At 44.4% G+C, this 19375-nt stretch overlaps 1 protein-coding gene across 1 annotated transcript in view; it reads left to right on the top strand.

The window, feature by feature from the left end:
- FRMPD3 (FERM and PDZ domain containing 3) overlaps positions 1-19375 on the top strand; it is a 281016-nt gene that overhangs the window by 54815 nt on the left and 206826 nt on the right. Inside the window, exons 4-5 of the mRNA XM_068248083.1 lie at positions 1058-1103; positions 13726-13830. Of these exons, the coding sequence (XP_068104184.1) occupies positions 1058-1103; positions 13726-13830 (151 nt within the window). The remainder of the gene's footprint in view (positions 1-1057; positions 1104-13725; positions 13831-19375) is intronic.

The following is a 19375-nucleotide window of genomic DNA, read 5'->3' as shown; positions in this document are numbered from 1 at the left end:
GCCCCATTTAACCCATAACTACTTCCTGTGGCAATGCATTCCACATCTTAATCACTCTTACTGTAAAGAACCCTTTCCTAAATAAATGGCTAAAACATTTTTCCTCCATGCCCAGATCATTGTCTCTCAGTAAGCTGAAAGCCATAGGGCCATTTTTCACTAAATCAAGTTTCTGTTAGTTATAACAGAAAGCACAATTGATGTTCACAGTAATGTCCATGTTTTCCTATGGCTCAAGTGATATTACTGGTTGACTGACCTGGAAGGTCATCACCATTTTTAAAATGGAGGACAGAGAATTCCATTGATCACAGTGGACAAACATGATGCGGGAGAGGAGAGAGAGATTGATAAGCAGACTACGCAGGAGGTAAATATGACGTGCGTATGTTTATCTTGACTTGTATTTTTCAGTTCAGGTTGGCTTTAATCATATGTAATATTTATTCATACATCTAGCCCGATCCTTAAAGTGAGCCTGAACCAAGTAAAATTATTTAAAATTAAAAAATGATGTACTGTACTTGCAAATAAATATTACATACTTACCTTGCCATCAGTTCCTCTCAGAAGCTCACCATTTTCTTCTTACAATGATTCCTTCCAGTTCTGACAATATTTTGTCAGTACTGAAATATATGAGTTAATAATGTCCATGTTTCTCTATGGGCTCTAGGAACCCTTAATGGTATATAGAAATCCTCACTACATGAGATACTAGTAGTAAAAAGATACACAGAAATGCCCTTCCTTGCTGCCTGATGACAATCATGATAGATAACTAAGTGCTTTTATAAAGCCCTAATCCTAAGAGTGGCCCTTCAGAGGCAAGAGACTGTGCCATGCAGCAGGCATAAATCTAAAAAAAAAATCTGGTAATTCGGAGGCAGGTGATGCTAATTTCCAAACAGGACACATGTATCTGCAGTAATTAATTGGATTTCTTGAATTGTTTGAAAAAAATAAACCATGTCTGGTTGCTGAGGGCACATGTTCTAATGTTGCCCCATTTGCTGAAACTTTTGTAGTAAATCATTCTTTTGTTTGGTTGCTTTAGGAATGCAAAGGATTCTATAACTTTGACAGTATTACATCCACACCAAGTAAGTGAATGAGTTTTGCTACTGTTCTCATTGTTCAAATCTCATGATGTCATCAACAAGTGAGATGTTGTCAGAGAAATGTTGCAAGATAAGGGCAAATTGAAAACTTATTTGTGAGGGTTGAAAGGGTGGGGTGATCAGATTTGAGGACAAATAGTATTTCCCTATCCCAACCACCAAAAAAATAATAAAATAAAGCTCCTCCCCAGCACAGATAATAACATTACCGGTAAACAGCAGTAAAATAAAAGTTATTTATATTTATGCTGATAATAGGGTATTTTAAAAAATATATATTTTACCACCTTTTTAAAATATTTAATAACGTAAAGTAAACTAGTGTACTGTTAAATATTTTAATAAGCATTTGTTATGTACTGTAATTTATTTTTTAAGAAAGTTTGTAAGTTCTACATTTATTTTTCCAAGGCTCTACATTTTGTTTCTTAATTTCTACACATGCTGCATGCTAATTCCTGCTGGGCAGTGAGCGAGTGTGAATTAGCATATGGAGTGTATAAAGGTCGCTAGGGGTGTCTAGGCACGTTGCTGTGGGTGCCAGCAAGGCTGGGTTTTATGTGTTTTGGTGGCACTGGCATTGGGGCTTGATTTACAAGAAGAATAGCAAGCCCCAACACAGCATCTTTGAAAGTGCAACTGAGGATCCCCATTGGTCCTCTATTCAGCTCGGGACTTCAGAAGTGAGAATCTATGCCATATCTGTGGCTCTCTATCATTGATGTAGCATAGATTCTATGCCATGGCTTTCCACTGTCCCAATCTGATCGCTGCTCGCTGTGGCTGCAGACTTGACTGTCATGTGAAAGCAGAGCATTCTTCAAGGAGTAAGGAGCCAGTTCCTTACCAGTCGAGCACTGAATCATAGTGAATCACAGTGATTACTGATCGGCCGGTCCGAAAAGAGTTAACAGACCAATGAGAATCCTCTCCAAGATTCCCGTTGATCTATTAAAGCAGAGCTCCCCAATCCTGTCCTCAAGGCCCACCAACCACCCACCATGTTTTGCAGGAAACGACATCCATCATAGGTGAGATAATTAGTATCCCAGCAGAGCAAATTAACTACCTCTGTGGATTTCTACAAAACATGCACTGTTGGTGGGCCTTGAGGTCAGGGTTGGAGAACACTGTTAAATTAAAGGACCAATGTAGAGCCCAGGTAGCACTTTCAGATGCTTTGCCGGAGCTTACTATATTTTAGTATAGCAAGTGCCAGCGGGAGCATGTGTAGACCCTGTTCATTGCTTGTAAAAGAGGATCCCCAGAGGCCACATGAACCCCAGGACATACACCCACAGATTTGGGAGTAGTTACCCCCACTCTCCTGCTGGTCACCAGAGGTGGGGTTGAACCCCTTTTCCATGGTATGTACAAGGGCTCTGGGGAGAGGGGGAGGTTTTGCCGTTCAGAGCTCCCGCATATTATGGACCATGCGGGCTGGTATAGCTCAGTCTGCGGGGCCGCACATGGTCTGGGCTCAGCATTCTGACTGTACCAGTCTGCATGGGTGACAATAGGAAAAAGAGGTTTGGAGGGGGACCCTACATCATTTTGTAGTGAATTTTACTTTAATCAGTGCAAACTGAAGGGATCATTTTACAGCAGTAGTGTGGCTGTACAGGGATTGCTGGAAAAAGTGTTACCTTCTGGTCACAACCTACTGCTTACTGACCAACTAGAAACCCCAGCATAGAATGCACTCGGCTTTCTTTTGATATGTAAATATTCACTACTGATAGGTAGATACATTATCTGTCATTTAACCACATTTAAAAACAAAACAAAAAAAACATTTTTCCTATCGTAATTTTAAATTGATCTTCTTAAAAACTACAAGATCTGTCTGAAAGATTTTCCCCCCTTTTTCCCACTTTTCTCCTTAACATACCTAGCAAATTTGGTGATTCTAGCATGTAAAGGGGCTTTCATATTAACCACTAAAGTTGGCACCATCAACTTTAATGTATTTACGAGAATGTTTCTACAAAATTCAAGGAGTGATTGTATAATATGGAGCCCGGATGGCATAGGGCTTGGTAAGCAGAGCTATACCAGCCAGCATGGTCCATGAGATGGTGGGGCTATAGAACAAATTAGCGGCAAATCTCCCCCTCTCCACAAGAGCCCTTGTCTATACCATGAACAAAGGACTCAACCACACCTTTTTTGCCTAGGAGCAGAGTTGGGGTAACTTCAGTCAGGCCACACACTTATAATAAGTAAATATTGAAGTTGTGTGCTCATAGGAATAGCTGCACCTCTACGTTTAATACATTATGAAACCAAGGTACAAGTGATTTTACCCATGCACAGTGCGGCAAGCAGGTTGGCCCTATTATTACTCACTGCATGTCCTGCCGTGAGATGCCTGGGTGTGGTACATTTTAGCTCAAGCAGGTTATTTCGGCACACGGCTCTAAGCATCATGCGACGAAACTGGGTGCCGTCATAACAGCAATGTTTGCTGTGCCTCACGTAACGGTAATTCGGGGCACTGGCAGTTGCCAGACGCCAAATTACATCTCCCTCTGAGATGCAACAATTCAGAGGGGGAATAGTATTTAAAGCCACCTCGGAGTTTAGCGGCAGCAGGGAGAGTAGTCATTTGGCACACCCTGCACCGAACTGCCCAGCGCCCAGATGATCTGCACTCCTTTTTAGCCCCTTACACACTCTTAAAAGTTCTGGTTCACCATGAGCATCTGTAACTATGCTTCTGCAGAGCAGCTTTATGGATAAGTAGCGTCTGCTGTGAATTTTCCAATAGTGGAAAGCACAAGCCATAGGCTCATGGAAGAGAGCTGTGTCCACAGTCTTGTATGGCAAGAGCTGCAATGCAAACAATTTTGCTACACCTGTGATATGTTTAATCATTTTTGTGTTACTTAGAGATATATAGAAAGTTTACTAACATCTATCTCTGGTAAAGAGGGCTGAAGTGACTGTGAGCGTAGGGAGCTAGAATGGTCACTGGAGTAGCTAGCAAGAGATGACAAGATGTGTCTGGACCCTCATATCCTACTGCCTAGACATGAAACTTCTTTGCCGCTTGATGACAGACTTGCAGCGGCATCCTGAGAACCAGTGGCAATGGGTGTTGGGAATGAAGGAGTAGTGGGGAAGAAAAAGGTAGGGCAGCCAAGGATGGATCTTAGGTACTGCTCCCACTTTTCTGCACATATGTGAGCAGTGAAGTTATTCCTAAATGGGACCCAGACTGTCCACTGCAAATTGGTCAACAGCAAATGGTTCACAATGCCACATACTCATCATCTGATTGAGAGTAAAGAAGGTCCAGACTGCACAGCTCTTTGCAAACACTCCTTCTTTGTCTCTACCCTTGCTCTGCAACCTGTACCTCCTGCTTCTCTTCTATGTTTGTTTCATCATGCACAGTACTTGTGCTTGCACTGCTACATCTGCCACTTTGGCGTCACACCCTTGAAATTGGTTTTCATGCACTTCACTCCCCCTCTTCTGTTACATTTCCTCAAGATCAGTAGTCCAGGCTTCTTCTGCTACTGGCCCACCTGTAGTTTCCAGGTCCTATCACCATCATCATTGTTGCCAAATTAAGCAACTACTGCTGCAGACATTATTTGACAGAGGATAACCTTCATTTAAAGGATCACATTGGCAAGTGTAGTAACCAATGAGAAAACCCAGCAGCTAATTTAAAGATGCTTTGGCAGTGCTTTCTTTTTAGCATTATGGCAGTGGAGTGTTGTCGTTGAGCCAAGGGTGTGAGTGGTGGTGGTTGGGGGGGGGGGGGTGCCTGCCTGATGTCAATGGTGCAGCAGGGGCTGGTTGGGGGTCCAGCAGGTGTCAGCAGGGAGTGCGATGAGTGTCCGAGGTGCAGCAGATATAACGCTGGGGCTGGGGGACTTGCTATAAGTCTGTATAGTGAGTCCCAGCATTAAGAATTTTTCATATCTGCTGCTGGGGCTCCCCATTGGTCCCTTAACTGACCAAAGGAAATTCTCCAGAGGATTCCCATTGGTCTGTTAAAGGACCAATAGGAAGCTGCAGAGGCAGATTTAAAGATGTTTTTTGCTAGTGCTTACTATACAACAGTATAGTGAGTGCTGGCAGGAACGGGCAGAGGTGCGGCGAAGCTGCAGCAGGGATCTTTACTCTAGCTCTTAAAAGCGCAGGACTTTTTTCAATTATATTGGTGTAAGATCATTAATTAAAAGGTAAGTATTTATTGTTCATTTAGAATAATAAACAATATTTTCTCTTTATTTGTATTGAACTTTTGTGGAAATAGGTAAGGTGTACATACAGTAAGTATCCTTCTACCCATTTCACCTAGGGTGGGTGGACATCTGGAGGTCTTCTTATCAAAGGGGACTCTAAGATGCTACCATGCATGCTCCCTGGGACCTACACCCACAGGTATAGAGGTAGTTATCCCCACCTCCTCATGGGCACTGGAAGTGGGGATGACCCCTTTGTCCATGATATTGACAAGGGCTTAGAGGGAGAGGGGGGCAGGCTTTCCTGCCATATCTTTCAGAGCCCCCGGTATCATGTACCATGTGGGGCTTGCATAGATTAGGGTGCAGAACTCCATGCAGTCCAGGCTCTGAATTCTTTCTGGCTATACCAGCCTGCATGGGTGAGAAGAGGTCAAAAAGTCTTGGTAGGAAGGATCTCACTCTGCCCACTATATATGGGCTTTGCTATTAACTACAGACGTTGGTGTTATTGACTTCAATACAATTTGGAAAAACTCATTCCCCGAAAATTTTCGAAAACCATCGGTTTCAACAAATTTTTGCAAATATGTAAGCTACGGTTTTACTCATCCATAATCGGTAGTAAAAAAAAAAATAGCTGGCTTGTTGCAGAGATGCCTACAGTCAAAGCTTTCCACATTTTTCAGTTTGTGTACTCTGCAAATAAATTATTTAACGTAATCATAATTAATTTTCTATTAACCCCTTATGGACCAGAGCAGTCTTGTTGTTTTAGCTATGTCCCTATTAAATCAGCAATAACTTTATCCCTACTTATGACGCCTAAAATATATAAACATCAGGGTTTTTTTCAAGACAAACCAGACATTGATTTAGCAGCATTTTTTTCTCTAGAACAATTCTGAATTCTATGCATTTTTTATGGAAAAAATAGGAAAAAAAATAGAAAAAATACATTTATCATTTTTACCAATCCAAAGCGCTACTGTAGATAAAATCCACACATTTTATTTGGCTATTTCTCCCATTCAACACAAAACTTAGTTTATATTTCTGTCACATATTACGGTGATGATATTTGATTCTAAAATAAAGGTGGATTTTTGCTACATTGTGTTTCACTTTGAACTGAGAAAATAATAAGATTATTTTTGATGGTAAAAATAAGGTGAAAAGGTTAAAGGGAAAGGTTAAATAATACTTTTATTACGCAGAGGGTGTGGGCTTAAAAGGAGGTGTGGTCACACAGTATGTTTTATTGTAATATTTCTTTCTGCATCCCCATTTAACACTATTACATTTTCCTATTTGACCCGTGGCCCCCCTTCCTTATACAGATTCCCGTGTATGGCAATCTACTGGTGTCCCTGTATGTTATTTTTATGTTTATTTTTATTTTTATCTTTATTTATTTATTTTATTTTATTTTAATTTATTTTTTATTTTCATTTCATTCATATATTTTGTGACTTTTATTTTTATGTTTATTTCCACTTTAGCTCCCCCCATTGTATTTGTGTATATATATATATATATATATATATATATATATATATATATATAATTTTTTTATTTTTTTTTACTTGACCCATATATATACTCTCATGTGGGTTTCAATACAAATTCTATACACTGCCGTTTGGCCAGCCATGCCAGTATAAATGATGAGCCTAGCGATTGTCACACCACTTACATAGGGCGTCCGCATCTATGGACGCTGCGGGGCCCCGTCCATCCCCTCTCCATGCAGTCACATATTCTTACATATAATGTGTCTATGGCAACCTGACTAATTACTACCTAGTAATAGAGTCAGGTTGCTAGAGTAATAGAGTCAGGTTGCTATGACAGCGCCCCGGCCAGTACGCTTAGATTGAGGGGACGCGCTGTGACGTCACCGCGCATAGTCTTGTGGTCCCCCCCAGCTGCGAGAGTCGGGTTGCTATAGCTACTTCCCGATCAGCAGCTCTGATGCAGGGGACATCGCGTTCGGCAGTTAATCCACGCCCCCCCCCCCCCCCCCTATCCACCACCGGGGGTTCTCTCAGCAACACCACGGCCGCTATTGGCCTTCCTCATGCGACCTACAAGCCGCACCCTCTCCCCTCTGAAGCGGCAGTTGATTGGGGAAAGCACCATGCTTTAAGCCCGCCCCCTGCCCGTCGTCATCCTCCAAGCAGCGAGGTTTCAATTAGCCTTTTTCTTCTCACATGCTGAGTGAGCAGTGAGAGGTATGTGTCTATCCTTATCCACACTACCTGCATCGGGCGGTGAGCTCACAGTACTATTACCCTACAGGTAAGATCGTCTCACCCTAGTATAATGTTTACACTGCATACTTTTTTGACAGACAGGGACTTAACCAATCCCTTCTTCCATATCCCAAAACGCCCATCCAAGGGCTCCCATACACAGGTGAATGACAGGCTCTTTTACCTACCAACATGCCTGTTCTATTACCACCCCCAAAGGGGAAGGGCAAGCCAAACCCGGCCCCCACCCCTTTCATTTCACTTTTCCCTCCAAATAGAGAGTATTTTAATACCTCGTGTGCGAGCTGGCGGCGTTATCTGATGAAGGCGTGGAACACCGAAACGCGTAATAACGCCACCAGCACACGTTTTATCCCTTGGGGGAGCATCCAGGGTCGCTCTCCACCCGATCCACTCGATTCCAATGGCCACGGCAGTTTGAGGTGCACCCACCAAGGAAGGATTTTAAGGCTGTAAAGCCTGACTACATGCTTGTATTCAATTTACACCTAGTAAGTGCATTTTTATTTGCGCAATTTGTTTTAATAAAGCGTTGTTACACTATGGAGCGCTCCTCCTTCTCTACTTTTGTTTCCTTGACCAAGCCTTTCTGACAGCCGGGCTTTAAAGGAGCAGCTAAAGTGTGACCTAACCCAGCCATCCTTGATCACCGCCCTAGCGCAGCGCAATATTTCACATCCTTTTTGTCCCTGTAGGTTACCCTGGCAGGGCTGGTGAAGGTTGTCCAGCACCAGATTTCAAATTGCGCTCCTTCCGTTGAATTGTGCCCACCCCAATATAGGTAGCAGACATGCCCCCAGTATTAGGTAGAATCCCCCCCAAGTATAAGTAGCCAGATGTGCCCCCAGTATTAACCTCCTATAGATAGCTAGATGTGCCCCCAGTATTAGGTGTCCCCTCCCCCAGAAAAGGTAGCCAGATGTGCCTCCGGTATTAGTCCCCACCTTAGGTAGCTAGATGTGCCCCAGTGTTAGGTTCCCCGCATAACAGATAGCCAGATGTGCCCCTGGTATTAGGTCCCCCCCCCCAGTGTAGATAGCTAGATGTGCCCCTGGAATTAGCTCCCCCCATATATTGCCAGATGTGCCCCTGGTATTAGCGCCCCCATCCCAGTATACCCACATGTGCTCCTGGTACTGGCCCCCTCTTCCCCCAAGTAAAGTTAGCCAGATCTGTCCATGGTATTGAAATGCAAGACAGAAAATAGAGCACACTCAGGCAGCAGCATATATCAGATCAAGTAAAGCTGGAATAATCTCACCTTGTGCAGTAGCTGGCAAGCCTGTACAGGTTTGTCCAGCAACAGGGCTTTTAGCCGGGGACTGGGCTTTGGCAATTTAGCTGATCCTTCTCCGTTGTAGATAAAACAGGGATCCACTGTGAATATCTGCTATGTGCTAGTTCTGCTATAGGCAGCTGCACTATAGACTGTGCCAGTGAGGGCTGAGAGGCAGCGCTGTTTGAATGGAGAGTTGTCAAGAAAGTCCTCTAATGCTCTGTGCAGCTATAGGAACAATTCACAGGCGATTAGGAGTGTGAATGAATGAGCTGTGCAGATTGCAGAATGCATGCAGAGAGAGCGTTAGCAGCTGCCATGGAGTGATAAAAAGGTTTTATTATGCTACATGCGTTTCAGGAGGTCAGATACTCCTTTCCTTTTGCAAAACGATGAATGGTTCACAATGAAACAACTATATAAATTAACATAAGACCATTTAGATGATATAATTCAAAAGGACCAATTGGGAAGTGAATCTACAGAGAGGGGAGTGATTCATGTGTGTGAGAGGGCATCACAGATATGCAAATTGGTTTGTTGGCTCCCATAAGTCTTAGCAGTTATACACTGATAACATTTGATGGATTAACAGAAAACTAGTATGCACAAATAGTGGGCAGGAACAATCCTTATTGACCTTTCAGCAGCGTTTGACACATTAGATCATCCCCTACTCCTCCAGTCCTTCCAGTCCATCGGCATTCACGATCTCGCCCTGACCTGGCTTTCATCCTACCTCTCCAACCGCTCCTTCATGACTGCCTTCATTGAGTCCTCGTCCACCCCCAACCACCTCTCTGTGGGAGTCCCCCAAGGCTCGGTCCTTGGCCCCCTACTGTTCACCATATACACATCCTCCATTGGCAAGGTTATCTCCTCCATGGGGTTTAACTATCATCTGTATGCAGATGACACACAGATCTACCTCCACACCCCTGACATATCCACTACTACCATGGACAAGGTCTCCTCCTGCCTATCAGCCATCTCCTCCTGGACGTCCGCTAGGTTCCTGAAACTAAATCTAGACACAACGGAATTTATGATCTTCCCACCCCGGCCATCCATGAACCTCCCAGATGTGCATGTCACTGTTAACCACACTACCATTCGCCCTACCTCTCAAGCCCGCTGTCTGGGTGTCACCCTGGACTCCGCACTCTCCTTCACTCCCTACATCCAAAACCTCACAAAGTCCTGCAACTTCCTCCTTCATAATATTTGTAAGATTCGCCCTTTCCTGACCTCTGCCACCACCAAACTCCTCATCCATGCCCTCATAATTTCCCGCCTTGACAACTGCAATGCCCTTCTGTCTGGTCTCCCTATGACCTGAAGTGCCCCGCTGCAGTCCATCATGAATGCAGCAGCCAGAATTATCCACTGCTCCCATCGCTCCACCACGGCGGATCCCCTCCTTGAATCCCTCCAGAATCAGATTCAAGATACTGTGTCTGACCTACAAATCTGTCCACAAAACCTGTCCAACCTACATTTCCAATCTTACTCAGAGGTACACACCTAGCCGCTCACTCCGCTCTTCCAATGAACTTCGCCTAACCACCCCCACATCACCCAGTCCCATGCACGCCTCCAGGACTTCTCAAGAGCTGCTCCAACACTATGGAACTCCCTACCTCCACGCATTAGGGCAGCCCCCTCCTTCAACATCTTCAAGAAGGCCCTCAAAACTCACCTTTTCACTCTGGCCTACTACCCCTCACAAGTGCTCTAAACCCACAGCTGAACTCTGGTCCCCTACCTTTCATGTCCTTACCTCTCCCTCTAGACTGTAAGCCTTTGGGTAGGGTCCTCCTCCTGTGTCCTACCTGATTATGCACCTCCATTACTGTGAACCCATGCTGTGCATCTGAGTGAACCTAACTTGCCTAATCTCCATGCTCCCCTCCAGTGACTGACTAAGCATTAACTTGTACTCATACTGTGCTGCATGATCTGGTCTTTCTTGTATTCATGTATTGTCATTTTGCTGTATGTCATCCCTAAATATTGTCTGTAACCTAAACTAATGTCCAGCGCTGCGTAATATGTTGGCGCTTTATAAATACAATAAATAAATAAATTAGGGATCAATTAAAAGTCTGGATCCGTTAATATTTTGGCGTAAAATCACCCTAATGGGGTTGGATACTCTGTCAGGGGGGATGTATATGCAATCTAAGTTAGCAAACTGAGTAAAACATGGAGTCACCAGTAGGTATTTCCCCATCAGGAAGGGATATTCAATGAAAAGTTCTGATGTGTGGCTTTGCTGTCAAAAGATAGAAAGATACTGTCTATTTGTTCTGTATTAAATATGAAAGTCACTTTTATGCCATATCTTTACAGTTTACAGTGAGGCAGGGGTCACACTTACTGGCTTTCGTACGCGTTTTCTGCACAGAAAAACTGACTTCAACTGAGAACTCATGTTAATCAATGAGCTAGGTCACACTTTAATGCAGATTTCGCATGCAGAAAAAAAACTGACATCTTGCGCAATCTGTCAGTTTTCTCTATAAATTACATTAGCTGTTGTAAGGTAGAGGTCACATTTGTCTTTCAGTTTTCTGAAAAGTGTAGAAACTGAAAGACAAGTGTGACCCCTGCCTTACGGAATGGAATAGAATATGGTATTTGGAGTTAAGTTAAAATATGTACAGGGTGTGGAAAATTAATTGTAGGAATATACCGTATTTTTTGGAATATAAGACTCTCCGGAATATAAGACGCACAAATTAATTGTAGGAATATACCGTATTTTTTGGAATATAAGACTCTCCGGAATATAAGACGCACAAGTTTTAGAGGCAAAACTCTGAGGGAAAAAAAGAAAAATACTAAACCTAGGTTCATCTATAGTTCAGGGGCGTGTTATGGATCTTTTACCCCAAAAACTGTCTCTTAGATAGTATATCTAAGCTATACTGACCCAGCTACATTGCAGTAACCCCTGCTGCCCTTACCAGTTACACTACACTACAGTGCACTACACACTACACTAGACTATACACTACACTACACTAACCCCTGCTTTCCTTCCAACTAAGCTACACTGCACTAACAGTTCAGGTCTTACCCATCCGGTGCCGCGCTCCTCGCATTCCTCTTCCACCATGCTCCAGCTTCTCTAACAGTTCCTCTTCTCCTTCTGCATCCAACATAGCTGTACATAGTGACCGCCTGCTGCTGTACAGCTCTGGGTCCTCTGTTCACCATGCCCTTCATACACTTCTGCAGCTACTGAAACGCAGGCAGAGGGGAGGAGGGAGCAGGAGCCTACCAGTAAGGCTACTTTCCCACCAAGACGTTGCGTTTTAGAGGACGTTATGGTCGCATAACGTGCCCCTAACGCAACGCATGGTGGTGTTGAAGTTGGACATCAGATTGAGCTGCATTATGCAGCTCTCAAAGCAGCTGCTCCAGGTTAGTGATAGGAAGTCCGGATCTTTTTAAGGATTCGGATCATTTGAATCGGATCATTGAAAAGATCCGGATCTTTGAACCGAATCATTTGAATCATTTTACTAGGGACGCAGACTGGGGGTGAAATGACTAGCAGGACAGGACTTTCCCTGCACTGTACATTCTGTATGTTCCTGGATCTTCCAGACAGACATCCACTGTGAACCGAATCTTTCATGATGTGATGATCCGGATGATTCGAGTCACAAAAAAGATCCGGATGAAATGAAAGATTCATTCATGATCCGGACAACACTACAGTCCCACCAGGAGTCTCTGCAGTGTAGTGAATATTAATTAGCCATGTGGCTGGCCGCGGAGGAGGAGGGGAGACCTCCTCCCCCAACATTACTGAGCATGTGCAAACAGTCTAACGTGGCTTACCCCAGTATAACGTACAACATGCAGCACTTTGTTTAAACGTGCTGCGTTACAATGTAAGGCAACGTGTGCACTGTGAACAAGCACATTGATTTTACAGTGCTGTGAGTTAGGCTGCGTTACTGGCTGCTGTAACGTGGTACTTTAACGTCATACGGTGAAACCAGCCTTATGGCACGTCCGGAGAAGCTGTCGGGAAAAGCCAAAGATCAGCCCTAGTGTGTTCAAGCAGCCCCACCAGTCCTGGCAGCATCAGCATTGAAGAGCAGGCAGCAGAAGGAAAAAGTGGGGGGCGGAAGAAGAAGGCGGAGAGTACAAGACTGCAACAAACTGCCCTGCAGCACTGAGGCTAGATGGGGCTAGATGTAGGACACCGTGCAATGGGCTCGATTCACAAAACTGTGATAACTGTTGTCACAGCAGTTATCACGCGAGCTGCCGCTCACCGAGGTTTTCACACAAACAGTGTGACTTCACGTAATAAGCAGAGGTTTGCGCGCAATCACGTGTGCTTTTTACGTTAAAAGCGCATGTGATTGCGCGCAAACCTCTGCGTGCAAAACTCTGGACTGAGGGGTTGCGCTCAAACCTCTGGACTGAGGAGTTGAGGGTTGTCACTGATCAGATAAAAGGACATATTTTCCCTTGCTCCAATTAGTGATGCAGCAGAAACGCTGAAACAGCACGGGAGCGCACCGATCGTGCACAGCTGTGCTACAAGTACTAACCGTATATATCTAAGTCCTCATGGCTTAGATGAAGTCACAGAGGATGTAGAAATACTGTACTTTTGGAAATAATCAACAATAATCAGCAAAAAATTTTAGAAACTTTTTGGTGAACTGTTCCATAACCCATTGCCATTTTTGAAAATAACTGACTTCATATGATATTGATACTGTGAATGTTAATTTTTTTTTTATTTAGAGATCTTAAACTCTTTATACAAACATGTTTTTGCCTGTATATGCCATTAAAGTATATAACCTGTTTTATTTTAGTCTCCAAAATCTGCATTTATCAGTGCAGCCAAGAAAGAAAAGCTTCGGTCAAATCCGGGCAAGGTCAGATTTTCTGAATCGGTGACTGTTGGGGACACAGAAGCAGTAAGTAATATGAACAACTTTTTCCGATGTTTTATTCTGGGGACTGAGGTTGCAATCATTTCTAGAATCTCTATGTAATTAAGACAATCAGTTCAAATCTCACAAGACCTACACCTGTTTTGGATGCCCAAAAAATATGAGATAACATGGAACACTGCATCTAAAAAGACTTTTCCTAATTTTGGGCTAAAATTCTGTACATTGATGTGAAGGTAAAAGGCACACAGCAAATAGAGCATTTTCTCCTATCCTGAGAGAGGCAACCCAGCGATACTTTTCCTGTTAAACGTTTTAATTGTTTTAAAGGACACCCAAGGTGAAAATAAACTAATGCAATAAACGATTGTATTTATCTTTCTTCTCCTAAAAATGACTTTTAAGATATTCCACAGTTTTATTTTATGTTTAAATTTACTTTTTAAGTTTCAACTGCTTTATTGTTTTTGCTCAATGACACATTCATTGAAGTATGCTAGAGCTAAAATCTATGAACTATTAACCCTTTTTATCTCTTTCCTTCTCTCAGAAGCCATTTTCTGCATTTCTTATCAGTGAGGGTCACACTGTAGTCACTTCTTGTCTGAGTCAGGACTAAATCCGCCACTTACATACCTGATATTTAACTCTTTCAGGCAGAGAAAGAGAAAAAAAGGAACACAACATAACTATTTGTGTGCTAGGCACTGTACATACCCATGTCTATCTCATTATGCCATATGTCACCTCGGGTATCCTTTAAAGAGGAGCTGTCAGCCATACTATTTCAGAAGAAGACCCCACATATAAAAGTAGATAAATACTTGCTCTACTTACATAGCATATGTATTGCACTGTCCACATTTTGATTTTAGTAATTTTTCTACAACAAAAAAAAGAAAAAATCCTTCTTAGCATTTCCCATATTAAAGAGACTCCGTAACAAAAATTGCATCCTGTTTTTTATCATCCTACAAGTTCCAAAAGCTATTCTAATGTGTTCTGGCTTACTGCAGCACGTTCTACTATCACCATCTCTGTAATAAATCAACTTATCTCTCTCTTGTCAGACTTGTCGGCCTGTGTCTGGAAGGCTGCCAAGTTCTTCAGTGTTGTGGTTCTGTGATGCATCTCCCCCCTCCAGGCCCCTCTCTGCACACTGCCTGTGTGTTATTTAGATTAGTGCAGCTTCTCTCTGCTCTATTATCTTTTACAAGCTGGATAAATCGTCCTCTAAGCTGGCTGGGCTTTCACATACTGAGGAATTACATACAGGCAGAGCTGTCTGCACTCTGCAGGAAGAAACAGCCTGACACTTCAGTGGATGATAGCTGCAGGGGGAAAGAAACACACAAATGATCTCTTGAGATTCAAAAGGAAGGCTGTATACAGCCTGCTTGTGTATGGATGTATTTTCTATGTGTGGACATACTGTACATCAACCTACTTCCTGTTTTGGTGGCCATTTTGTTTGTTTATAAGCAAACTTTTTAAAACTGTTTTTAACCACTTTTAATGCCGCGAGGAGCGGCGAAATTGTGACAGAGGGTAATAGAAGATGTCCCCTAACGCACTGGTATGTTTACTTTTGTGCGATTTTAACAATACAGATTCTCTTTAACTGTGGCTATTATGAAGCCAACCCTGATGTAATTTCCTCCCTTACTCTCCTCTGCCTGATTTGCCCGCCCTTCGCTATAGAAAGTGCATTGTCTCAGGATGATAAATATTGGCCAATCAGAGAGGAACAGAGGTGTGGGAGGGGAAAACAGGAGGGAAAGAGGCTTCAGCCAATCAGGCTGCATTAGTTAAGTCTGAGGGAAAGTAGAGCAGCAAAAAAGGACAACCCAGCATGCCCTGCAACTTCTTTTTTGTGTACCAAATAAGAGTCAGGTAAACTAGGTAATGATCGTTTATCAACAAGAAAAGTAATAGTGATTTTAACTTTTGAATTGCCTGGTTAGCATACTTATTACTTGTTTGCCAGATAAAAATTAAGAATTAATTTTTGATTTTATGCCCAACAGTTACACTTTAAACATTTTTGTGCCTCCAACCAATAGTTATATAAACATCTGAGAGCACTTTGTCCTTCTTAGCGTTTGATACTAGTAATATTTTTACTACCTTGCTGTATTAACCACTTACTGCACCTAGTGTTATCTACGCCCTGGTAAACTTCATCTGATGCCCAGGGATGTAGATACTCGTCTTCTGCTGTAGTAGGGGAGATGAATGTCCCCATGTCAATGATCGCCGACATCAATGAGATGCTTGCGTCAGTGTATCTTCCGAAGTAACACGTCCATTATTACTTCGTATTCACATACTTATAGTACGCAAATAGGAAATAATATGCAAGGACATCTTGTGGCCAAATAGTAAAATTACACCTAAATACTGTGCTTGTCCGGTACTTGTCTGTGTGTGACGGGTGCACATTGTAATACCCATCACAGCATATACCTACTACCTGTTGTTCACTTCAGTGCACCCACCTACCTACGTGAGCGCACACAGTGTCACTGTGCCTGTCCGGTACCTGTCTGTGTGTGACAGGTGCACATTGTAATACCCATCACTGCATATACCTACTACCTGTTGTTCACTTCTGTGCACCCACCTACGTACGTGAGCGCACGCAGTGTCACTGTGCCTGTCCGGTACCTGTCTGTGTGTGACAGGTGCACATTTGTAATACCCATCACTGCATATACCTACCTGTTGTTCACAGTGCACCCACCTACCTACGTGAGTGCACGCAGTGTGATATACCACTCCGTGCATACCTGTTAACTGTACCTGTGTGACTGCACGTTGTATTACTCAAGTCAGTCCATACCTTTCACTTTATCCCCCCGATATGGACAAAACTGACAAAACAGGTAGAGGCAGAGGTAGAGGCAGACCCAGAGGAAGGCCACCCGGGAGGTCTGTGCGAGGTCGTGGTGATGTGATTTTGTGCGACCCTGGACCAAAGTACAGTGCTCAGAAGAAGGCACATCCCATCAAATCTCAAGATTACAAGTTACACCACCTCATATGTCTGAGTTAGGCCACACTATGGACATAAAGTGTGAAGAGGAGGATGATGAAGTACCTGCTGTTGGTGCAGTTTTGGAGGTGGCTGAGGCAAGTGAAGCTGGGCAGGATGATTATGATGATGACGATGATACGGATCCCACGTATGTTGCCAATAGAGGAGATGAACGGGGACAGTTCAGAGGGGGAGTCAGAGAGGAGAAGGAGGAGACAAGTTCCTGAAAGAATTAGGGGGAGCTCGTCGTCAGAAACAGCTGGTGGTAGTGTCCAGCGCCATGTATCGCCACCTATGTACAGCCAGCCAACATGCCCTTCAATGTCAGCTGCTGATGCCACCATAGTGCCATCACCCCAGGGGGGCTCAGCAGTTTGGAAATCTTTTAATGTGTCTGCCTCAGATCGGAGCAATGCCATCTGTTCTCTCTGCCTCAAGAAAGTTAGCCGTGGAAAGGTCAACACCCACATAGGGACAAGTGCCTTACGAAGGCACATGGAGAAAAGGCACAAACTGCAATGGGAAGAGCACCTGAGCAAAAGCAGCACACAAAAGAAAAGCCACCCTCCTTCTACTCTTCCTCCTTCAGGTGCATCATCTTCAGCCACTTTCTCCCTTGCACCTTCACAGCCACCCTCCTCCACTCTGCCTCTGACCTTGAGCGGTTCCTGCTCCTCTGCCCACAGCAGCCAGGTCTCTGTGAAGGAAATCTTTGAGCGGAAGAAACCAATTTCTGCCAGTCACCCCCTTGCCTGGCGTCTGACAGCTAGCTTGGCGGAACTGTTAGCTCGCCAGCTGTTACCATACCAGATGGTGGACTCTGAGGCCTTCCGTAAACTTGTGGCCATTGGGACACCGCAGTGGAAGATGTCAGGCCGCAATTATTTCTCTAAAAAGACGATACTTAAACTATACCGTGAAGTTGAGAGGCAAGTGGTGTCATCTCTGGCACACAGCGTTTGGTCAAGGGTCCAGCTGACCATGGATGCCTGGTCTGCCAAGCACTGTCAGGGCAGGTACATTACTTACACAGCAGTGGCTGGATAGTGTAATGGTTAAGGGCTCTTCCTCTGACACAGGAGACCAGGGTTCAAATCTTGGCTCTGCTTGTTCAGTAAGCCAGCACCTATTTCAGTAAGGAGTTTCTTGGGCAAGTCTCCTTAACACTGCTATTGCCTACTGAGTGCGCTCTAGTGGCTGCCTCGCAAGCGCTTTGAGTCCGACAGGAGAAAGGTGCTATACAAATACTGCAATTATTATTATTACACAGCCCATTGGGTCAACCTGGTGACCGATGGCAAGCAGGGACTACGTGGCTGTGCAGCGGACCAACTTGTGACACCTTCATGGCTTACAGGCAGGCCTCCTGCCACCTCCTCTCCTCCTGCTACATCCTCTTCGCTGTCGTCATCATCCTCCTCCCTGGCTGAGTGGCAGTTCAACTCTACTGGTGCTGCGATCTCCTCTCCAGCTGCACAGCCCCAGCTCCCCAGGGCCTATGCTGCATGCCAGGTATGACGATGTCACGCCATCTTAGACATGTCTTGCCTCAAAGCGGAGAGTCACACTGGAGCTGCTCTTACCAAACAGGTGTATCAGTGGCTGACCCTGCACCTGCTGGAGATTGCTGCCATTGTCACATACCACGTTGCCAATCTCATTTCTACTTTGAATTTGGGAAAGCTGACACATGTACCCTGCATGGCACAGGTGCTGAATCTAGTCATTCAAAGATTTGTGTCAAAGTTCCCAGGCTTAGAGGACGTCCTGAAGCAGGCCAGGAAGTTGTGTGGGCATTTCAGGCAGTCTTACACGGCCATGGCACACTTTGCCGAGATTAAGCGGAGAAACAAGTTGCCGGTGAGACGCCTTATTTGCGATAGCCCGACTCGCTGGAATTTGACCCTCCTTATGTTCTCTCGCCTGCTAGAACAGGAGAAAGCCGTCACCCAGTATCTGTACAATTTCAGTAGAAGGACACAATCTGGGAAGATGGGGATGTTGTGGCCCAACAACTGGACACTCATGAGAAATGCATGCAGGCTCATGCGGCCATCTGAGGAGGTGACAAACCCGGTGAGTCGCAGTGAAGGCACCGTTAGCGACTTGATCCCGTACGCTTTCTTCCTGGCGCGTGCCGCGCGTAGTGGTGGATCAAGCTGTGGAGGAGCGTGAAGAGGAACAGTTACAGGAGGAAGCGTTGTTGGATCAATTCGCACCAGAACCAGATGTTTCCTCAACACCTGCGGCAGCACAGAGGGGGGAGGAGGAGGAAGAGTCGTGTGGGGAAAAGGAGTCAGACTCGGATGATGAGGAAGATGTTTCTTTGGAGAAGGAGGAGGAGGCGGCAGCAGAAGAACAACCGCAGCAGGCATCGCAGGGGGCTTGTGCTGCTCAATGTTCCCGTGGTATTGTTCGTGGCTGGTGGGAGGAGGAGGACTTAGCTGACGTCACTGAGGAAGAGGAAGAGGAGATGTATAGTACGCCTGGATCAAACTTTGTGCAGATGGCGTCTTTCATGCTGTCCAGCCT

This window comes from Hyperolius riggenbachi, chromosome 8, assembly GCF_040937935.1.
Source record: "Hyperolius riggenbachi isolate aHypRig1 chromosome 8, aHypRig1.pri, whole genome shotgun sequence".
NCBI classification, from domain to species: Eukaryota; Metazoa; Chordata; class Amphibia; order Anura; family Hyperoliidae; genus Hyperolius; species Hyperolius riggenbachi.
Note: the sequence above shows the minus strand (reverse complement) of the source record. Positions and strands in the feature narration are given on the sequence as shown.